The following is a 24,704-nucleotide window of genomic DNA, read 5'->3' as shown; positions in this document are numbered from 1 at the left end:
TGTAAGATGCTTTCGATCGTTGAATTCCAACCGCAATGAAAAAAGAAATCGTCTGTGGATGGATGAGAGAGGACAACAATCTGAGGTGAGAGATCCAAGGTGAAGGCCTTGGAAGTTTTTTCATATTCCCAATAGCAGGATTACATATATAGAGATTATGCTCCGTGCAATTATGGTAACAGCATAAGATTTCACTGACACAAACACAGCAAACCCCATATTTAACAACCATACCCAAGATATTATCACTGGAAGGAATCTCAGGCAATAGATTAAAGTTCTTGAAACGAAATGGTTGAAACTCCATCGGAAGTTTGAACAAAACTGAATTTCTTTCCGCACACCACAGCTCTGCAGCCCTCCCACCATTGTAGCATTCACGTTTTATTAAAAAAACAGGGGCACGGAATACCTGGTTTTGGTTGGAGAGCAGATAATTCCAGCGTTTGTATGTTTGAACAAAACTGAATTTCTTTCCGCACACCACAGCTCTGCAGCCCTCCCACCATTGTAGCATTCACGTTTTATTAAAAAAACAGGGGCACAGAATACCTGGTTTTGGTTGGAGAGAAGATAATTCCAGCGTTTACAAACAATCCTTAACCTGTTTATGCTCAGAAAAGGTAAGCGTGAAAAACTTTCACTCAACAAATCCTCCGGGAATTCTTTACCTGTATCTCCAGAAACAGTTAATTTTTCCTCCGGGAATTCTTTACCTGTATCTCCAGAAACAGACATTTTTCTCTCTGTATGTCTTATTTCAGAGTTGTTGTCCTTTTTCACCTCTTTTGCAATTGCAACTGTTAAACTCTATAAAACTCTGATAGTGCAAGGGTTACAATTATTAGTGTTTGACAAAAGCAGAGAAAAAGCGTGGAGGTAATGCAATGGTAGTTTGTAGCCAATTATAGCCATTCCGAATTGCAACAGAGAGATTATCTACAGCCAAGTCGCTTCCACCTTGCGTTAATTAGGTAGTTACCACTCAATTCGGCATGTTGTTCACCTGAGTTTTCTCCATGTTCATTTGAGGTGAAATCCAACATGGGTGTTCCGTAAAAATCGATTATGAAAGTGCAGACAGTAAATGAAAAGGATGTGAGAGCATCTTGCACTAATATTTTAGCTTTCTCCAATAGTAAGGGCATGCGTACAAAAATGTTCATCTTGGCATGATCCCCTTCGATCTGAACATCAGGGAGCTCTATGAAGCGGATCATGTCCCTTGACGAAGATGGTAGGGTGTGGTGAGGAGATCCTTCCATACATATGGCGGTGAAGAAGGTGACAGAAAAGCCATGGTACACAGTCAGCCGCTTTGCAAGCTCGAGCAGTGGGATGTGATGGCCCGACCCAAACCCAGGGAAGATTGCGACATGAGGCTTTTGGCTCTGCTCTTGTGACTCCATGAATGTCTCTATATTCCAACAAGAAAATGCCAATATTTGAAGGGTGGGTTCTATAATGATGAAGCAGAATTTACAGTTATAAAACAAATGTATGACATTCACCCATTTTTAGCACAACTTATCATCTCATTTCAGGCCAAAAGTTTGGAGGTTTAATCCGAACTTGCAGGAGACCAGGAGGACGAAGAGGAGCATGAGGAGGATGAAGAGAAGCATTGAGGTCCATGGCGTCTGATTCATCTGCAACCTTCAAGCCTTTTGGAGTTCTCTTTGTTTGCCTTGGTGAGTACCATCCATCCAATGATTCAACGAGTTAGTTCGGTATCGGTCATTGTTCGAAATAATGATTCCATAACGTCTACCATTATTGTCAGCCATCCAATTGTAGAAGCTTATAGTATATTGCACACTAAAGATCCAAAGCCTGAAGCCAAGCATAATTCTTTGTATCATGCCTGACTTGAGCTAACTAAATTTTTGTAGTTCTATTCAATTCAACTAAAGGAGCTAGGTTCTTTGTAGCTTCTATATTACTAAAAACCCAGACCCAATTTCTCATCTATGTTTCTATTAGAACAAATCATAATAAACTGGCACTCAAGATTTTTACAGTCATAAAATGCACCCAATGATTGCAGAGAGAAAATTTTAGTAATGCCTGAATACCAGCGAACGTCCGGTTAGGACATAGAAATTTTATTCTACCCTTTTGAATGTTTCAAGAAGAAACATGATGTGAGGGGCTGCATCCTCCGACTGAGGTGTCGGGTCTAAGGGATAACTATTCTGTTAAAATCCTTTGAGATCTGCACCTAGCCTCATTCCTTGGTGCCATATGGATCGGGTAGCCAACAGTGAGAAAGCTTGGGGGACAGCTTAACACTTCGCCAACCTCACTAGTGAATCAATATCCCCTTAGGCTATTAATGCTATGGGTGTGACCTCTCAAGGCAGGGTGGGTGCCTGATAATCAAAGATTTAAGTTTGAGCTGAAAGCCATGCAGCTCAAACATGAAAAAAATGACTGCAATATATACCTCTAATTTAAGGATTATTAAAACTTAGGATGTTCATTTTTCCTGAACATCCGATGAGATTTAGTACACGGTTACTACAGAAATATATGTAATCCACCAATTAGGCTAAACTGCTCTAATGCAGGGTAACAACCAACGTTGTGGAACCGTAATAAAATTAAGATAGCTCATTTGGCTACTTTTGTACAAAATGATATTACTACGATAGGCTACATATTTATCATCGTTTGTCCATAATTGGACAACCATCTCTCTGACGAGTTTCAAACTAGCTTAAGGTGCTCGTAAGGGGATTTTGTCATCCTTACCTTGCTATTGTGAAGCTTACAGAATTAGTGGATATCACTAAACAACTTTACAACCCGTTAAGCTAGTTACCGACAACCAACTGTCAAAAATAAAAAAAGACATAGACACTAAAGGCTGTGCATTATTCTTATGTGCCTCGTTGTCTAAATTCTATTGAAGTTCTTCTGTAACGCAGAGACCCGCATGGTTATCCCTTGTCCTATCATTGTTAGATCCTTGATACATCATCAGAGTGTTTTAGCAGCTGCTTATATATATATATATATAAAGGAATCAACAACTAAGCCGAGTACAGGTTTGAATTCGCATGACATGGAGTCAATTGTGACTACTACCACTATAACTTTTAGGTGAATATATGCACGCTCCCACACACTGTCCACAAAGTTAATTAAGTATTTTGGACCACAAACTTTACATAAGACTTTATAGGAAATCCACCGCCGATTGAGCTGCCCAGGGACTATTAGTGGTGTTAGCTTTATCAAACAACAATGCTTAGATTTATTTTGGAACTCATAGGTAGAATAGCTTTGATTGCCACAATAGGCACGCTGCTTATCATGCCCATTGCCATTCCATCTATGACATATTTTTTGTTTATCCAAGAGCTTTCAGTTTGCGGTTCTCTATACGTTTTCAGATTCTCAAAGTCCCATCAAGGTAAGTAATAGTCATACCGACAATAACTCTATGATAATATATTTTTAACAACCTTAAATATTTATATCGAGCACAGAAATACTATTAAATATTTTCATTGTTGTTTAAGGACCAACTGTTGACAAAATCCTGGCATTTTTTACGATAAAACCAGATCTGATCTAAGTAAAATTGCTAGAGAAATTAACATGGAGTCTAGGGGCTAAATGCCAACTCTTTATTGGGTGGAAGCTGCGGGGCAGCTGAGGTTGTTAGTTAGGGTACAACTTTGCCATGATGAAACAAGATAAAGAAATGGTACATTAACGGGGAACTAGGTCCTCATGAATAAGGAGGGCCTAATTACTATATACAAGAGATTATTATAGCCATTCTCACACAGTTGTGTATGATTTTTCAATATTTTGGTTATTAAGAGATATTTTCCTATTTCTAAAGAGATGTAGATGTGTCTCATCATTATTATACTTTTGAGCCACACTGCCTTTCTATATTTGATGTATTTAGTATTTTTTTAGTTATTTCTGGTAACTTGGAGCATTACATCAAGGCCCAGCCTTGGATGTGGAAGAGAGGGGAAGGGAAATCTCACCTCAAAAAGGCCTTGGCTTTGTCTCAACTATTTTCCCCATCATACAACCCCTGAAAGTAGATGCTTTGATGATCAATCTTAATGGACTAGGGCTTATCCTTTATCAAATAAGCCTTCTGCTTCTAAGGAAGAAATCAAATCAAAGGCTGTCATGTGTGGAGGGCCATTGAAACAAGGGTCCGACTCTTGACATGATCACTTTGTTTGCTACTTCCAATTGCCTGAACTTTCTAAGTTCAATGGTCAATTTACTGCTTCCATAAGGTCTCTCCATAGTATGTATTTTCTAGATTATTTTTGTGTGTTTCTGGTTGTCATTTTCATGTCAAAACAGAGTTGGTCACCAAGGAGTGTGGCTCATTATGCTCTATGCACTCAATGTTTGTGTCTCTAGTCATTAAATCTAGCTGAAACATTTTAGTGGAATCCAGGGCCAAGGATTTGGTTTCCATCTTTTTGTTTTTAGTGCTGAGTGATGCATTTCAGTTTTATTTAAACACGTGAGCCTGCTTCATGTTTACATAAGTTGTCGAGTTTATAATGATACACATTTTTTAATATTTAATCATGAGTTCAACTTACCAGTAGAAAATGGAACAAAAAGAACAATCACATGAGATAGTATCCACTATAAACTTCTTCATAAAAACTTTGTAGAATAATTACCAATTCATGGTAACTAAATATTTCATGTAGAGTTATGCATTACTTCAGTCCTTTAAAAGAAGAAATTCTAGATGCATTACTTCATTCCTTTACAAAGCAGAAATTCTAGTAACCAGTTACCGTTGATATCTCAATGCTCATGATTTCTTTTTCAGGGTTGTGATGCATATCAATGTCAAGAAGGATAATGATTATTAGCTGTGGAAAAATTATTATCTGATTTGTCAAGGATAATGATTTGTTATCGGCTCCTATTGTTGCAATTGGGGATGATAAAAGCATTGCAAGTTTAGATATCTTAAGTAGTTGAAAAAATATTTGCTAATCTCTCCAGGAAAATAATCTCTTTTTATTCTTGTTCTTGGAAGGCAACATTTGTCGGAGTCTCATTGCAGAGGCTGTATTTCGTGATGCTATACAGAAAAGGGGATTGACATCAGCATTCAAAATTGACTCTGCTGCAACTATTGACTACAATGAAGTAGGTTCCAGCTTATCATGGGTCAAGGCTAATTGAATTGGTATTTTAAATTTTTTTGTATTATACTGCAATAAATAGGTATCACGTATTAATATGTTGAAATTATTTGAAGGGCGATCCTGCAGATCCCAAGATGAAGAATGCAGCCAAGAAACGTGGAATAGATATAACTTCTATATCACCTACAGACTTTAAAGAGTTTGATCTAATACTCGCAATGTACAAGCAGAACAAAGGTAAATAAAAAGCATAAATGGCATATAAAACTCCCAAAATTTTCAGTTTCATTTGCTAAGTTGTTCCAAACAGAATCTAATAAGCCAATACTATTGTTAAATTCAGAAAAATGTACATTAAAGTTTGTCTATGTTATTGTTAACATATGCTTCTAATTAGTTTCTAATTTGTGTGCAAATATAAATTAATAACATGGGATGGATATATTTTGTAGCTGACATATTGAAAATTCTCCTTCAGTGCCCCCAACACACAAGGCCTTTATTTCTTTTCCCAGGTAATTGTTTATATTTGGTATTCTTTATCGTTTCCCTGTGATACTCATACCATGGAGGAAGCCATTTTTAAAGTCAGATGGAGAAAGTGGAGAAGCAAAGTAGGTGTGAGATATCAAATGGACAATTACTGTGCCAATGGCTTGCTACCTTGGAGCTCTGAAAAGCTTCCGACAGCAGTGGTATGAGAACTCAACTTTGCTCAATTATGGTGAAGTTTTAGTGTGATAGCATCTGAGATTTGTTTTGAGATTGGTTCTCTCTGTAACTGATTTTTTGATTTTGTGTGTTGTTGTTCGCATTACAGATGTGGCTGATATTGCACTGATATTGAGAAAGCACACCCTTCCAATAAAGCTATTTTCTTGCATGTTATTCAATGAATTAGAAATCTTTGATCCTCGGGATCAGTTGCCATTTGCATATGTAAGAGACATGATGACCCCCAAAGTGAGGATTCACATGCTCGAATAAGCCATTTTTAATACAATAACAAATGAATATCAACATTCTTACAAAGTCAATCGAAGCATTTTCAAATAGCCTCCTTTGGACCTGCAAATTTCTTTGGTTTATGAATCCAGAACCTGCAAATCGTATTTGGACAGAATGTGGGCTACATATTCTGTTTGATTGTATTAATTCATTTCAAATTTGATTGGCTGCTATTATTACAATGTCCATAAAATATCAAATTTTTAAACTGTGAAGGGTCACGAAATAGCAAGAAATAGCAAAATATGGGAGGATCCATACCTGCAAATTTAACCAATCCGTGATGTTGATGGATGCCATGAGTGTTAATTTTGTGCTAGATTGGATTAGATGACTGAAATAGCAAAATATGGGAGGATCCATACCTGCAAATTTAACCAATCCATGATGTTGATGAATGTCATGAGTGTTAATTTTGTGCTAGATTGGATTAGATGACTGATTTACTTCTCAATAATTGAAATCATTTTTACTGCTTCTGCCAACATGAGATGATAGAGACTCTGCACCTATATCTAATATGTGTATTGCATTTAATGGCGTTCATAGAGACTGAATTGTTTTTCCATGTGAATTCCAGTGGTGATTCTGGTTATACCGGAAATGAAGGAAAATACAATGAAACGTGCTCTCTTGGACAGCTGGTATCCAAACTGGGTGTACGCCATGAAAACAGTTTTAACTCAAACAGAAACAAAGAATTTTTCTAGGTGGCTCTTTATTAAAGGAGGTGCGACGTGGGGACAAATGTCCCCAGATGTTGATTGTTACATTTCTGCATCTTTTTTATATTTGCCTATCCCTATGTCGCCATTGCTCTTCAATTTATGCACATTTCTGCATCTTATTTAGATTTTCATATTCCTATGTCACTATTGCTCCTCAATTTATGCACATTTCTGCATTTTATTTATATTTTCCTATTCCTATGTTGCCATTGCTCCTCAATTTATGCCTTACGGCGTTTCCTTTGCAACATTTGGTGCAAATGCTAGTTATTCCCTTTGTAGGACTCTTTTTCCTAAATAACTTCTCTTTATTTGTCAATATCTAAGGTGGATTAGGATCTGGATGATGTCTAGTATGTACTTTTGAAGTGATAGTTTCTTATAGAAAACAATTACACTTGGTTTTAGAATGACTAACCGTTGGGTAAATATTCAGCCTATCGGTTTCTAGTTGACTGTCACCCTTAGGAACCACATTTGTCTCTAATAACATATTATTCCAGGGAAGTTTTCAAGATTTGCGTTCCTCGACAATGACATTACTATGTTAACACTTTGTAATTCCTCTAGGATGAGGAGAGGAACCTAAAGGTAACCAAAAACCACTTTGAAACTGGAATTTGTCCCTTCGAGCTTCAGAGATGGCTCTTTCTATCTAAATATTCAATCACCTAGACGACTGATTGTCTTAGGTTCTTAGGCTAGGATTTAAGATCGTATGGGAATAATATTTAAAAAAAAATTGGTAGGGAAGAGGGAAAATAAATTGGGCATACAATCATATAAAGTTGATTGATTTTCCAGTGAGAGGATGAAGAAATGAGGGATCTTTCAACAAGGTTAAGGGAGGCAATCCTTTTGGTGTTTTCAATTAAATTCATTATAGAAGGGTGAGTAGAATAATGGTGGAAAAATGACATATAAATACTCTAACTCAAGGATGAATTCCAAGTGTCATTAAATAAAAAAACATTAATTGTTCACTAAGATATAACATAGCACTTTGAAAGTGAGTTTTGAGATAAATCCTTGCTTAACGAAACATGAGGACATACAATCAAGAATGATAATGACAAGAGAGAAAACTTACAACACAAGAAAGGACATCACCATTAGGAATTGACATATGAATCCCTGCAAAACCAAACCTCAGTCTTCCTCATTAACTGGAAACGTATCAGAAAAGTACAATGCACAATGTTTCTTCTTATAACCCTAACCAACCATTTGCCTTATTAAAATTACATCACAAATAGATAATAATAAAAAAATTGTTCCTTCCTTCAGGAACCAAATTCAACAACAAATTTTTTGTTTCTCCCTACTGCAGTGAATATAGAGTTGCTTCTCTAAAAACTAGGAAACTCTTTTGACCAAACAATTTCTCAAGCAAATTACAATGAATGCAATGCCTAAAACAAGTCTCAAAGCTCTTTAGACACCTCAAAAAATTAACCATGACTGATCTAATAATCACCCTATGAGTGACCCCAGTGAAGATTTATTAAACAAAAAGGTATTACAGACCCATGTGCTGGTGTGTGTTCTGTTTTATTGAAACAACAGATCGATCAGATTGCCAATACACAGAAAATAAATGGAAAGATAGCAGAGAAACATAGTAAGCAACACAAAGACACAAACAATTTTTAATAAGGAGTTCACCCTATCCTCCAGGGCTACGTCTTCGGTCCAGCTTCGATGGTGGCCTTGTTTTATTATGTCTTTGAGCAGAGAAATTATAATACAGAGACTCAATATGAGTTCTCCTGAAGTAGATTTTGCTTGGCAGGGTGGTTCTTGGATTCCCCAAGCCACTTGGAGTACACAGACTCTTATTCTTCCTACCAGCTCTGTGACCCTCGGTCTACAGTGGAAAGAGCCAACTTTGATGCTCAATCCAGACAGATTCCTCTATGGGAAGGCTTGATTCTTCAAGCTCTTTGGTGCTCGATGCTGCCTATGGTCAGCTCGGCCCTCTGTCTCCTCTGCTTGGCTTTACTGCTCTCTGTGCTCAGTCCTCCTCTCAGGGTTCACTGTTCACTGTCTCTCTTGGTCACTTGGATGCTTCGATATGAATCTCTATTCTGATCCCTGTTCATTGTCTCTGTTCATGGCTTTAGCCATTCGACCTCCATGCTTGTTCGGTTCCTCTCCCACCTGCGTCTATTCGCCTGTCGCCTGTGTGCTTGGAATTCCATATTCGGCGTTAGCATGAACGCTCGAGAAGTAGCCACATGTCCTCACTGGAACAATGCCAGCCTGTTCGTCGATTTGTTTCTTCCTCCATCATGCTGGTCAATGGATTCAAAATCCCCTTAAATCACGGCTTAGTTCCCTACCAATTCCATTATGTCTATTGGGCACAATCTCAATCGTCTAATCTGGGCTCCTCTAGATCCAACTTCATTTGCACATCGAGCGCGGTTGACTTGCTCGACTGATAATGCACGATCACAGTGGTTTTTTCTCTCACCTCTGCTGCCACGCTTCAATTGCTGAGTGTGATCAGTCCACTTTTTCCAAAACCTCTTACAATTCAATGTCACCCTAAGTAAAACCGTCAGTTTCCAGGTTGTGGGTCCCACCTTCGTACGATGGCACTTTTTCGCTTTTCTGCCCACTATCCTTTGGCTCCGAACGTGATCGAGTGCTCAAGCTCTACCATTTCAGCCGTGTTTACCCAGCGATGCTAATGCGCATTGAAAATTAGCTCCTTTTCCCATTATGGGGCTCCCAAGGGCTATTTTAACCTCCTGCGCAGTCTCCATGGGCCTCAGTTAGTGCACTTTGACCGAGGTCCTCGTCGTCTCCACGCCGGCTGCCATGGCCACTGGTTCAGGGTGTTTTCGATTACTATTCTAGATTCTTCACCGATTTGTTCATCCTGATTCAGTCATGGTTCTATGATAGTCATTTATGGATCCGATTCGGATGACATCCTCCCAACTGAAAAGCTTTTGGACCACCAAAAGTTGGTTTTTCTTCAAGCATCGACTAAGTGAGGAAATTGATATCTCACTTGTCCATTCTCAATCCACTTCGCACTGCTCAGCTTCGAACCTTTAAGCCCAATTCTGAGGTATTCCACCTGTCCACTGCGTGTCATCCTTACCTTCTTATCCAGCATTGTATCTTCCTGCAACTCATTAAGATATTCAAGTAGCAGGTCATCAACAAGAGGTAATTGACTCTACTCTTGAGGGTCCTCAATCATTGAAGGTTCAAACAATCTCAGGCAATTTTCATTCATGACTGAGTAGATGCGCATGTAATCTGGCAGATCAAGGCGAAAAGCATTTCACCAATCTTCTCAAGTATCCTGAAGGGTCCATACCTGATAGGTTTTAGCTTCTTACCTTCACCTTGCATCCTGTCCTTGCTGATATACAGCCAGACTTGGTCTCCAACTTGAAAACTACGCTCCATCCAATGCTTATCATGCCTAGCCTTGTACTTGGCCTAGCTCTTTTCCAGCTTGTTAGAGTCGGTCTGGTCAGCCCTCTGTCAGAGATCAAAGCTCTTTGTGCATTTCAATTTTAGGTGTCCCGCTCCATCCACTCAGCTGCATTTCACTAGGGACATGTCATGATTTGATGGAGAAATTCATGCTACTCATATTCCCTCATGTCTGGCCCCTGCTAGTTCAGGTCTTGATCCACAATCACTAAAATTCATGATAGCCAAGGTCTGGTAATATTACAGGTCAAAGTTCTTTTTATTGCTGGGTCTAGGAAATCATTAATGTGGTTTTTGAAAAAAATGTCCAGAATAAAGTCATGCAAGCCAGAGGGAGATCTTATACACCTACAGTGAAGAAAGCTTCATCATCACCGCAAGAGACATCGACTCTTCTTCAAAACTCTGTTTTGAAGAAAAGCCAAACAAGGTCAACTATGACAAAATTTTCCAAAAATCGACAGTTAACATTTTCAGATGCAGTCATGGATTTCAAAGCCAGAGGCCCAGTCACACAGTCCCCGTAAAGAAATGCCGAAAATTTTATCATGAGAGCCAAAATTTCAAAGAAAAAGGAAAAATAGAGTGTTTTAAAAGTCAATGAAAAGTGCAAAACCCAAACATTAGAAAGTGGGTTTTCAAAGAGGAAAAAATGAAAACCAACTCTCTCAAAGCCTATATATATTTGTTTTGACCCAAGACTAAGTCATTGTGTTATGAAAAAGCTTGAGAGAGGCATTGTTGAAGAAAAGAGAGCTAAAGAGGAGGAATTCGAGTAAGGAGGGCGGATTGCTAGGTGGCACGGCATACACGCCAGGGAGCGCAACGCACACAGAAGGCGCAATGCATTGGCAACCATCTCAGTGCAAAATCCACAAGGGCGCGACGCACTCAGGGCGTGTGGCGCACTGGGCTTGGCGCGTGACGCACACAGCGAGGGGCATAAAATAGTCCCAAGCCATTTCAAATCTTTGTGAAAGCTATCAAATCATGAGGTAGGCCTTATGACACCTCTTCTCCATCAATTTCGTCAATGTTTAGCTGTTTGTAAGATGTTTGAAAGGTATCCAAAAGCACAATGGCCTTCCATGGAAAAAGCAACAAGAAAAACTGTTGATGGGGTTGCAAAATTGTAATGATTAGCACCAAGGTCACTTTCATCCCCTTGTCCCCTCACTCCTCATCATTTTCACCTCCATTCCTTCTTGTCTCCCAAGCAAACCAACCTAAATCCCCCTAAAACTCCCTCCCCTATTTTTCAAACAAAAATTGTGTCGTTTGACTGCGTGCGGCGCACACACAATGTGGCGCGGCGCACTGGGAGCCCGGCCATAGTGTTAACATTACACTGGCGTGGCGCATACCCAGTGCACGGCGCACTGGGCAAATTGCGCAGTGCATAGGCCTGTGAGCCTAAAAAAGCCACTAAATCACCCAAATTTTTTGAAATTGGCTCTCATCATTGCAAAAGTGGCCCTAGACACCTTCATCATTGATCCTTAAACTCAAAGAAAAATATGATGTTGGTGACCATGAGATCAAAAACAAATTTTTATTAAGCAAACACAAAAATGACACAAATTCCCCTTACCTCTATCTGCTAAATTCCCCTAGAGCATTTTCCCCTAATAGTTACCCTAGCTACATTGCAATCATATCCCTTTGTCCCCTTTACTCATATAGCTCAAAAGTTCCTTAACCCTACCCCATCAAAAACACACCCCAAACACTCCCAAATCCCTGATAAATTTCCCCTTTAAACCCCTATTCCGCTTTTCATCATTCCCCTCCTAACACTCCCCTGTTTTATTGTCCCCTTGGTAACAGATTTTCAGAGCATTCATCAGTGTCATTGAATCCAAAGGGCAACATTAAACTCAGGGTACAAGCAGCAATGATGGCATCAGAAAATTCATCAGATTATGAGGGGGATACACACAATGACACATCTTCAATAGAGAGGGCCCATAGGAGACATCACCAGAGTGGCAGACATCTCAGAGACGAGCCCAACACCCTGACAGAGCTACAGGCATGCCCATTTGCCATTTCTTGTTTCCAACACTTGGCATGTTATGAATTTTTCCAAAGGGTGGAAAATGTCAGAGTACATCATGAGTTGGCTCGCCTTTTTGCACTTCATCTACAGGGAGGCCAATTTGTCCTGGCTGGGATCACTTTCACCTTAACACCAGAGGCTATATCAGTGGCAACAGGGATACCTAACGTTGGGGAGCAGTGGCGTAAGAAAAATAAGGTGGAGAGACATCACTATGAGCCCTACATCAAGAACAGCTGCTTGAGCCAGCTCACCAGGGTTTTTCCATTCATATTTTTGAGGGATGAGTATGCCCCACTCATGAGATTGATCATGAAATATTTCAGTTGCGAGGGGAGGTTTTCTCGCCTTTATGCCTACCACATCCGCCTGCTCATGCACTTCACCAGGGTGAAGATGGTGAGCCTCCCATTTTTCATCTGCAACAACATTGAGAAGATGAAGAAATTCATGCAGTGCAAGACCCCACGACAACAGCTAAATAGTGTCTATCATTTTGCTCTCATCCGGATTTTGGTGGACCATCAGTTGGGATTACAGGGTATTTCTTGGGAGGACTTCATCTCCCGTGATTTCTTCAGCACTCCATAGGTGACATCAGAGGCAGAACATGAGGTGGGAGGTCCTTCACATCAGGCTGAGCATGAGCTGGGAAGTACTTCACATCAGTTTGAGCATGATACAGGAGGTCCTTCACATTAGTTTGATAGCCATGAGACTCCCACCATGCCAGTATACATCACATATTAGAGAGGCTATCCGAAAGGCACCAGACCTTTGTTTGCAGCAGCAAAGCGTGTGTTATCTCCACCCGGGGTGGAAGGGGCCTCGCTTCCTACATCTATGACACAGGTATAGGACAAGGGAAAGAAGCCCAAGCATGAGGAGGGGCCTTCAGGTGTGCCATCAGGTGAGCAAGAGACTGAGTTTGTTCTCCTCCAGGATGATGAGCCAGATGCAAAACTCACCAATGAGGAGATTATAGAGATCATCAAAGAGCAGAAGTCAGAGATTGAAGACTTGACCATTGATCTAGAAAGGGCCAAGTGGAACATGAACTACTTGGATCGAAGAAACAAATAGCTAGAGGACTAACAGATGATCATGGAGCTGCAGAACATCCGGGAGCAGCGCCAAGTTGCTCAAAGAAGAAGGGTTCCGCTCACCTCTTTGGAGCAAGAAATCAATGAAGACCGGGAGTCCTACCTTGAGAGGGTCAACATGCACTTGGAGCAGTGGTTGGACAAAGAAAACAGGGAGAACGACATGCTGAGGTGCATGACTCATCATTACCAGGCCCGAAACATGAGTTCCAAGGCGAGAATCAGGAGCCTAAAGGAAAAATTGAGCAAAGTGACAAAAGAGGCAAAGGAGGCAAAGGAGAAAGATCAGCTTTGAATCTTGGCTGAGGCCTCCTTGGCACAGCAAAGCACTTCATAGGGAACCTCTAGCCCAAATTCCAAAAAATTTGGGCAAATTTTGGTCACAGGAAAAATTTTTGGGCGCAAAATAGGAAATTCCTCCCTATGCGCCGCGCCGCTGGCGCGATGCTAAAAGTCTAGAACTCAGATTGAGGAACGGCTTGCATATTTGGATTCAACATCGAAAAATACGTCTACTGGTGTCCGGGCAAGAAATTTTGACAAATTTTGGGTCTTCTAAAGGTCAAACAACACCCAAAAATGGCCTCTCTGCCACTTTTTGGACACACAAAAAGTAGTCTTGGGAGAATGAAGTTTTGGAGGGGAAAATGAGCTTCAAATTCAGAAATTCTAGTTGAGTTGGAAAGTAGATAGGACATGCTTTCCAAAAAGCCCACTTGGGCACATTTTGGACACCTGAAAGTGCCCCAAAACAGGCTCCAAAGTGGAGCGATGCACAGGGAATTTGGCGCGGAGCACAGGGGAAAAAACTGCCAAATTGCTCTCGTTTCGCAAAATTTTGGGTTGCGACTTCTCCAAATGGGCCCAGTCATTTAATCTTCAGTTTTTTTTCACCAAGGGTGCCTTTTAAATAATTTTCTCTCCAGGTGGGCATCTATCCAAGTGGCAAAAGAATGCAAAGGGTCACCACAGCCAAATGTCATGCTTGAGAGCGCTGCACCTGTAGCTGATGGTTGGCTTTCCATCTCCTTTTCAAAATGATTTGAGTAACTTCCCAACCCCTGGGCATTCCATCTCTTCTCTACACTTTCTATATATTGTAAGCAATTTATTTGTAAAGGGTTGGCTGGCTTGTAACTTCTGAGAGACTGTGGGAAAGAAAATTTGTTAGTGCACTGTGTATTTTTGACAGAGAGTTAATGAAAGGCAGCGACTCTGTTTCATTAGATTCTTGTGGTTGTGAGTGTAGCAAACATGTTCTTATGTTCCATATTTATCTCGTTACGTTTCATAATTCATTTCATGTTTCATTTCAGTGAAATTTTCTAAGTGAGATTAGGTAGAATTCAATTGATATTGCTCTGCCTGTGGGAAAATTTCATGTGCAGTGTTATTCTTCTGTTGAAAAGGATTCATACGACCATGCCCTTTTCACTATCTTCAGAAATCTTTCCATTCCACGTCACCTTAAGTTAAAATTGCTGCGCTTCCCACCTACCTCTCCTCATGGAATAATTTGTGCCTTCATCCTCAATTCTCTGTTTCTTTACTGAGTGCCGGTCCCATATACATCCCAGAAGCTCGGGCACTTCATAAAATCTTTTCCAAAATCCATTTTCACTTACTAGCCTAAGGTAAATATTGCATTGTAAGTCATCTCAGACCATTTTTCCTATCCATTCGCTGAGTGTGACTCGGAGAGAGCCCTCTCCTGCTCTGGTATGGCTAGCTACCAGACTGAGCGTGGTTTGTGGTTACCCTAATTTTTGCCTTATTTCAGCCTAAGGCAGATTTAGGTGCTAACATAGTGGCGACCATACTAGGGACTAGTTGAAAATCAAATCCCCTTGTTTTGTAAGAATTCTAGGCTTCCGGATGATGAGCTTAGGATTGGAAAGGCTGAGTAAGTTGGTTGCATCCTGTAATTCCTCTCAATAGCACGTTGGCTTCAAGATGATACACCAAAGCGAATCCAGACCCAGACCATCCTCAAATTTACGAAAATCCAAATTTGATCCCAAGACTCCTTCGTCAAGAAAGCACCATAACCCTCGTGTTCAAATCCCCTTCATGTCCAGACATTTTTGAGTATCTTGAAGAGCTCGAGTTTGACGAATGATTTGAGATATCACTGTTTGAATCTAAATCCGAAAAGGCTGTTGATTACACCATCCCCGATCTGCAATTTCTTGTAGACCTTGAGACGGAAAGAGCTAATAGATTAATCAATAACTACATTGCCATATAGCCCCAAACTCCAAGTGCAAGCCCCTTGCAAACTCTGCACTCTCCTCCAACACCTCCAAGGCCAAATCCACCAAGAATGATAGCTGCCCATTTCGCTCATCTTGTTTTGCCCCAAGTCCTAGATGACATGCCAAATGACTATCAAAGTAAAATCCCATTTTTTTGATGGCACTCCTAACAGTATTACAGCTCAACAACATGTGGATAAAATGGCAGATTAAGGAATTTAGACTTCTGTGATCCATAGCATTGTTTAGATAATCTTCGGCAAAATCACATAACCAATCTTTTGTCGACGCGTTTCGAACCAACCAGTGTGGTTCATCGTCAGGACAAGTTGAAGAACAGATCCAGCTTAGCCTGTTTAAATAGCTAGAGCAGAGACACCAACGGTTACCTGGCCAAAGGTTGACTCAGGGAGCAAGGTCAAAATTAGTTATATAAGGTAAGAAATACATAAATATATCAATGATAAAATTATAAATAAATCAAAAATAAATAAATATATATAAATTTAGTTAAAATTAGGTGTGAGATAACCAAAATTAATATATAAATATATAAATAAAGTAATAATAAATTATTTATTTATTAAAAATATATAACTATATAAATAATAATTTATATTTATTTATTTAAATAAATAAAATTAATAATAATTTATATTTATTTATTTATTAAATAAAAATAAATATAAAATTAAATACATAAATATATAGAATTATAAATAAATAAAAAATAAATAAATATATATAAATTTAGTTAAAATTAGGTGTGAGATAACCAAATTAATATATAAATATATAAATAAAGTAATAATAAATTATTTATTTATTAAAAATATATAACTATATAAATAATAATTTATATTTATTTATTTATTAAATAAAAATAAATAAATAAAATATATAAATTAATACATATAATAGCAAAGGTAAATTATTTACTTAATTTATATAAATGGTATTATTAGTGAGGTAAATAAATATAAAATCATATATAAACATATAAGTTTAGTTATATTAGGTGGAGATAACTAAATATATAGATATATAAATAAAATAGTAAATTATTTATTTATTTATTTTTTTTATTTTTTATTTTTTAAATAAATATATCAATAATAAAAATATATTTGTTTATTTATTAAATAAATAAATAAATATAAAATTATAAATTAATAATTATAATAGTAAATTATTTATTTAATTTATATAAATGGTAATTATTAGTGAGGTAAATAACTATATAAATTTAGTTATATTAGGTGTAAGATAATTGGGCAAAAGATAGTTATATTAGATAAATATTCCAATAAAATTATTAAAGTTAATTCTGTCATTAGGTAATTAAATTATTACTTATATGGTTTAAAAAGAGTTATAGAAGAACTAAATATAAAGGCATAAACAATTGACATTAAGGAAACAAAAATTCAAATTTAACTAAAATATACCCAATAGTATCATAAACGGGATACAGTTAATACACTAATTAGCCTGAAATTAATAATAGCCTAAAAAACTCAAACACTCCACAATATTAGGACCAACCCGCCAAAAACAAACTAAGGGAGAGGGAAGACAGAAACCCTAAGACCTAACAAACGGGGAATGAGGAGGCTTAGGAAGCCAAGGCTGGGACCCAGCAACTGCTAATCCTCCAGCCATCATCCCTATTAAGATTGTTTGGCCTTTTCTCAATCTCCAGGGCCTCTCTAAATTTGCGATGGTGAAACTGCGCAACTTTGGCAATGACTTGAGCCTCCTCTATACATACATGGTGCATAGTCTTCTCTGCATGCTCAGCCAGGGCTGAGGACTTGGTCCTACCATGCCTTAAGTCAGCCGAATGCTCGCTAATTCGTTGGTTGATAGAGCGACCAGTCTCACCAATATAAGGGGTCCCACAGGAACATGGAATGATATATACGCCCTTCATGTCCTTAGGGTCAATCGGGTCTTTCACCGACCTGAGGGAGCCCCGAATAGTGTTGAGAGGTCTAAAAGTTGCGGGCACATCGTACTTCTTTAGAATCCTCGCAATCCTGTCCGTGGTCCCCTGGATGTAAGGAAGGTTCACACCCATGATATGATCTTTAGGGACCCTATGGATTGAAGGCTCCTTCTTGGCCCGGAGGAAGGCTTTTTGACCGAGGTGCCTATTGTAACCATTCTTTTCAAAAACATCTAGGAGATGAGCCTTCTCCATTTCCAGGCTCTCCTCATCCGAAATTCTTACAGCACGGGTGGCAAGCGTGCTAAGAACCCCTAACTTCTGAGCGGGGAAATGATGCGAAGAAGCATGCAAGTATTGCTCAGTATGCGTCTTCTTCCTAAATACCTGATGAGAAAAGGAACCATCCACCTTCTTAGAGATGAGAACATCCAAGAACGGAAGACAACCATTATCTTCTTTTTCCATCGTGAATTTAATGGCGGTGGATTGGTTATTGAGGTGACTAAAGAAACGATCCAGCTCGTCAGGACCATGAGACCAGACAACACCGGTGTCATCAACAAATCTTTTCCAAAGCTTCGGTAGGAGACGAGAGGAGGCCAAAGCCTTGGACTCAAAATCCTCCATGAAGAGATTAGCGACGACAGGGGACAAGGGGGAGCCCATGGCAACTCCGCAAGTCTGCTCATAGAATTCTCCCTCGAAGCTGAAAAAGGTAGAGGTAAGGCAAAGCTCAACTAACATAGCCGTATCAGGGTCAGTTAGCTTATTAATTACCTCCATGGCCTCATTGATAGGAATACAAGTGTAAAGAGAGACCACGTCGAAACTCACCAGAATGTCCTCGGGCTCAAGTTTAATCCTCTTAAGATCCTCAATAAAAGATGCTGAGTCTTTGACAAAGGACTCAGTTTGCCCAACCAAGGGTCTCAACTTCGCAGCGAGGAACTTGGCCAGGAGGTAAGTCGGACCACCGATGGTATTGACAATGGGTCTCAAGGGGACCCCATCCTTATGGATTTTTGGAAGACCATAAATCCTAGGAGTGATGGGGTTTCCCTCAATAAGTTTCTGGGCTAGAGGAATCGTGGAATTGCATGACTTGATCGCAAGAGCGACTGCTCTAGAAACCTTTTTGAGGGGATTTTTCGAAAGCTTCTTATAACTCCCACTATTACAAAGATGGTCAAGCATCTTGTTTCTGTAATCCTTTTTATCCAGGATAACAGCAGCCCCGCCTTTATCAGCTTTTAAGACCACGACGTCACGATTTTCATTCAAGCTCTTCAAAGCCTCAAACTCAGCCTTGCTGATATTGCTACGGGGAGGCTTAGCCCTCCTATGAACTTCATGAGATCGATGCAGAGAACATGGCGATGAGGCTCTTTATACAAACATTTGCAGGTGATGTGAGGAAATGGTTCAAAGTTTTGATGGCTGCAAGTATCACCACCTTAGCAGAGTTACAAAGACAATTTTTGAACAGGTGGGAAGTCAAAAAGAATCCCATTCAAATTCTGGCCGAGTATGAACAAATCAAGCAGAATGCTGGTGAGTCGGTCCAAGATTATTGTGTTAGATTTAATGCAGTCTACAACGACATCCCAAATCATCTAAAGCCACCTGTGGGACTAGCAATGATGAAGTTCCCGGATGGTTTTGATGCTGACATGGCGTGCCAATTACGAGAGAGAGAACCAGCTACAATGGAAGATATGCAAAAAATTGCAGTCAGCGTTGAGGCTAACCTACTGTCCAAAAGAGAAAGAGCGAAAGCAGAGAAGAAAACTACAGTGAAAGAAGAATCTTCTTCAATGGATCAGCCGCTCACAAAGGTAGAACAAATGCTTGAAAGGGTAAAACTTGACAAGCCAGAGCCACAAGTAAGGAATCCTAACTTTCGTGGCCAACAACAACCACAATATAGAATTAGACAAAGAGATCAGCGGACTCAAGAGCAGATAGCACAACAACCGATACAAATACCTTTGCAGCAGAATTTTGTACATGGACCGGAATCAGATGAGGAAGGGAATGTAATAGGCGAAGAAAACCATCTCTTTACTCTAGATGAGCTGCCTACTTACATCAACGAAGAAGAAGAATGTGTAGTGAACTCAGCTACACACCAAGACACTGACTTTATCCTAGCTAATGAAACCATGTTGGAAGAAGAGTCAGAAGAATATCAAAGGGGGTATATGAATGATTTGTCCACACAACAACACCGATATTCCCTTCAAAATAGAGATGTACCGGTTAAACAAATTTAGAAAAGGAAGGAGGATGAAACAACAAAGAAAGATCTATCAGCTACACAAAGAAAGGGAAAGGAGGCGGTTGTTTCGGAGAGCAGCAAATCAAAATCAGCAAAACAATCGTAGCAACCGGCCATTTCAAAAGACAAGGAAAGGAAAGAGATCCCAGTCAAAGAGGTAGAAATAATTCCCACTTTCAGCCTAGAGAAAGAGATTTCTAAGCTAAAGGTATCCATCCCTTTGACTGAAATCATGAAGAACAGTAGATATAGAGGACAGATTTCTAAAATGTTGAATTTGGACCCAATGTCCGACATGGTAAACGTGGAAGATGATCAGCCTGAAATGATTTTTGGGCCAGCGACAAATGGTGAGTCTCCCGAGAGCGAAGTACCACCCTTCTATATCAGTTTACGATTGCATGACTTTGTGCTACACAATGCCATGTTCGATTCCCGAGCTTCTCAGAATCTCATGCCCAAGGCTATCATTGAAAAGCTTGGTCTGGACATCACCCGCAAATATCATGATCTCTATTCATTCGACTCCAGTAGAGTAAGGTGCATAGGGCTCATCAAAGACCTAGTTGTGAGTTTGGATCAACTTCCTATGAAAAATGTTCTGATGGAAGTAGTGGTTGCAGACATCCCTCCAAGGTTTGGCATGCTTCTTTCCAGGTCTTGGGTAGCAAAATTGAAGGGGACACTATAGCTAGATTTCTCCTATGTGACAATCCCGGTGTTTGGACAGATGAGGAAATTATATCGGGAAAAAAAGATGAAGTATATGATCACAAGCAAGGAGAAACCGATAAATCATCCTATAAACTATGTACATATAGATTTAGAGTCTTTTGTTTTGTTTTCAGATAGTTTAAATGAAATAGATAGTCAGATGGTAGAAGCAGATGACATTCCAGAGATAACAGAAAATTTTAGAGAGATTCTGAGGAAAGAAAGACAAGAAAAGCAACAAAATATTGGGTGATCAGTTGAAAACAATGGACAACAAACAAACGATGGACAACAAACAAACAATGGACAACAAAAAGATTTTCAGCACTTGCAAGAGGAAGAAGAAGGCTTATGGACCATGGATTTTGACGGAGTAGTAGGGAATGATGGAGCTGGTATTGGTATTTGGGTACGCAGTCCTTTCTCCGTCCCAAACAAAGTACCTAGCAGTGTGAGAGTTTGCTCCTACAAGCTGGCCTTTGAATGTTCCAATAATGAAGCTGAATATGAAGCTCTGATTGCTGGCCTGAAGATTCTTAGAAAGCTGAATGCAAAGAGGATTTCAGTATATGGCAACTCCGAGTTGGTGATAAAACAGGTCAGAGGTGAGTATCAAGTGAAACATCCTAGGATGCGGGCCTGTCGTAATGTAGTTTTGGACATATTGAAGCTATTTTTCGAATACACCTTGACAAGTGTGCCACGAATACAAAATAGCATTGTTGATGCTCTTTCCAAGGCAGCGAGCAGCTTGAAGATCCCCATGAACTCCAGCAATAAATTTGAAATCCACATCAAGCACCATCCAACCATTCTAGAAAATCAACGACATTGGCAAGTGTTCCAAGATGATGAGGAGATTAAGGATTTTCTGCTCAACAAAGGCAAGTTCAAAGAAACCTTAATCGATGTGGAAAACGATGAGAACAAATGGAATGGTACAGAATAAGTTCAAATCAATCAAATAGACATATTGCAACTAAAGAACAACATCATTCCTAAAGTCTTGATACCCCTAGAAGAAATTTTTGATCAGGACGATGTAGCCCGCAAGCCAACTTTGCAGGCCACGGAGAAAGGTGTAGAAGAAGTCAACATCGGTACAACAACAAATTCAAAATTGTTAAAATCATCCAAGACACTATCGCCAAAGATCAAGGACAAATATATCAGTTTGATGGCTTCATTTGCAGATGTATTTTCTTGGGATTATTCAGATTTAAAGACCTATGATACGAACATCATTCAACACACCATACCTATCAAGCCTAATCAGAAACCATTTAGACAAAAGCTGAGAAGGATCAATCCAAAGTTGTTGCCATCCATCAAAAAAGAGGTAAATAGGTTGTACAAGTCATGTATCATTGTGCCTATCAGATTTTCAGATTGGATATCTAACTTAGTGCCTGTATGAAAGAAGACCGGTAAGATCCGCCTATGCATTGATTTCAGAAATCTAAACAAGGTCTCATTGATGGACAACTATCCACTACCCAAGATGCACCATATACTTCAGTGAGTAGTGGGGGCATCTCGTATGTCCCTGCTTGATGGTTATTCAGGATATAACCAAATTTCAGTCCATGAAGATGATAGGGATAAGACAACATTCACAACCCCATGGGAAACATTTCACTATGCCAAAATGCCATTCGGTTTGAAGAATTCAGGTGCCACATTTCAGCGTGCAATGGACTTGGCGTTTGCAAATGAGAAGGATGTGTTTTTTGTGGTGTACTTGGATGACTTAACGGTGTTTTCAAAATCTGATGAAGAGCATATGCATCACCTAAAAATTGTCTTTCAAAAATGCAGGAAATATGGCCTATCTCTGAATCCTAAGAAGAGCTTGTTTGCCATGGAGGAAGGAAAATTACTTGGGCATATCATCTCAAAAGATGGCATCTGCATAGACCCAGCACGTGTCCAAGCAATTCAGCAAATCAATCTGCCTAGGAACAAAAAGAAGATACAGTCATTTAATGGTAAGATGAATTTTCTGTGTTGCTTTGTGCCTAATCTTGCAGAACACTTGAAAGAAATGACCAACATGCTTAAGAAGGACAACCAGGAAATGGACGGATGATGTTGTAAAATCATTCAACTTGGTCAAATTGGCCCTCTCTTTAGCTCCAGTTCTAGTTAGCCCGGATTATACTCAAGATTTCATATTGTTTTCATTTGCTTCTGAGCACACTATGGCAGCGGTATTGTTGCAGAAAAGGGATGATCATGAAAGACCCATTGCATTCTTCAGCAGGGCTATAAGGGATGTAGATTTGAAGTACAATATCATTGAGAAGCAAGCCTTGGCATTGGTGAAGGCATTGAAAGATTTCCGGGTGTATATCTTACATTCTCACATTCTGGCCTATGTTCCTAATACTGCTGTGAAATATGTTTTAGTGCAGACCGATCCGGAAAGGATAAGGGGCAAATGGATCGTAGCCTTGCTAGAATATGATGTGGAGATAAAGCCTACAAAGCTGGTCAAAGGACAGGGATTGGTGAAGCTAATGGCTGAGTCAAATCTGCATGCATTGGACATAAATCTGATTGCTGCCATGTTTGATGAGAATGATGAAGGAACTTCAGTCTAGGTATCTGAAATGTTTGCTTTGTCCCCATGGTATTCTGATATAATCTATGTGTTGAAAAATCTATCACCACCACCCAACATGGTTAGAAACAAAGCGAGAACACTTAAATTGAAGGCTGCCAAGTTTTGTGTCTTGAATTTTGCACTGTATTGGAAAGATCCCAGTGGTATTTTGTTAAATTGTCTGGTGGAAGAGGAGGCAAAGAAAGTCATGGAGGACTTCCACGGAGGATAGTGTGGTGGACATCTTTTTTGGAAGTCAACACCAAACAAAATCTTGAGAGCAGGGTACTACTGGCCTACTTTGTTTGATGATGTGCATAAGATGGTAAAGCATTGTCATAAGTGTCAAATTTTCGAAGGAAAACAGAAACTACAGCCTTTGCCACTTAAGCCTATCAAAGTGAGTGCTCCATTCCAGCAGTGGGGGTTGGATTTCATTGGGGAAATTCATCCCGCATCTTCCGAACAGCATAGGTGGATCCTTACAACAACGGACTACTTCACAAAGTGGATTGAGGCAGGACCCACCAGACAAGTGACAGACATGGTAATCATTTCATTTCTCAAAAATAACATCTTGTCTCGCTTTGGTTGTCCAAACAAAATAATCATTGATTATGCAGCAGCCTTTAAATCGAAAAGGATGGTAGAATTTTGTCACAAATATCACATAATTTTGGGTCATTCAACTGCCTATCATCCGCAAGGCAATGCATTGGTGGAATATTCGAATAAATATTTGGTCAACATCATCAAGAAGCTGCTGGAAATAAATAAGAAGAGCTGGAACAAGAGGTTGGTCCATGCACTTTGGGCAGACCGGATTAGTCAGAAAAAGTCTATTGGTATGTCACCATTTGAGCTGGTTTATGGTGCGGACACAGTATTTCCCGCTTCCCTTGTTGCCCCGGTGGTCAAACTTCTTCAGGAGGTCGGCAGTGAGGAAGATCCCATGCAGAGAAGGCTGAATCAAATGATCCACTTGCAGCAAACAAGAGAAGAAGTTTTCAAAAACACATCCAAGTTACATGAGAAGATAAAGAAACTTTATGACAGAAAAGCTAAAGTAGACAAATTTCAGTTGGATGATGTGGTGTTGAAGTGGGATGCAAGGAACGAAGAGAAAGGCAAGCACGGAAAGTTCGAAAATATGTGGAAAGGTCCTTTCAAGATCGCAGCGTACAGGGGTCAAAATGCCTTTCTTCTTAAAGAAATGAATGGGGAAGACTGTCTTGGAGGGCCGATCAATGGTCGGCTGCTCAAGTGGTATCATTGTTGATCTATTAACACTGCTTCCACTGTCATTGTAAATACCATTTTTATTTCAGGTTGGTTTCAGTATGTACAATCAGTTTTTGAGTTATTCCAATTGACAAGTTTGAGTCAAT

General features: G+C 39.5%; 1 protein-coding gene across 1 annotated transcript; it reads left to right on the top strand.

Moving 5' to 3' along the window:
- The first annotated feature begins 1,633 nt into the window (after positions 1-1,633).
- LOC149196793 (uncharacterized) lies at positions 1,634-6,143 on the top strand. The gene is made up of 4 exons (XM_089408431.1): positions 1,634-1,691; positions 5,045-5,157; positions 5,270-5,393; positions 5,977-6,143. Exons 1-4 carry the CDS (start codon positions 1,634-1,636, stop codon positions 6,141-6,143), a joined length of 462 nt encoding a protein of 153 aa, XP_089264557.1.
- The last annotated feature ends 18,561 nt before the right edge of the window (positions 6,144-24,704 follow it).

Source organism: Pinus tabuliformis, chromosome 2_2 (genome assembly GCF_031772625.1).
Source record: "Pinus tabuliformis cultivar Carrire ecotype Pingquan chromosome 2_2, CPIR1, whole genome shotgun sequence".
Taxonomy (NCBI): Eukaryota; Viridiplantae; Streptophyta; class Pinopsida; order Pinales; family Pinaceae; genus Pinus; species Pinus tabuliformis.
This window is presented reverse-complemented; position numbering and strand designations above follow the sequence as displayed.

Coding starts and splice junctions, on each gene's coding strand:
- LOC149196793 (XM_089408431.1), top strand. CDS start 1,634: ATGGCGTCTGATTCATCTGCAACCTTCAAGCCTTTTGGAGTTCTCTTT. Junction 5,158..5,269: donor CAACTATTGACTACAATGAA/GTAGGTTCCAGC, acceptor AATTATTTGAAG/GGCGATCCTGCAGATCCCAA. Junction 5,394..5,976: donor AATGTACAAGCAGAACAAAG/GTAAATAAAAAG, acceptor TTCGCATTACAG/ATGTGGCTGATATTGCACTG.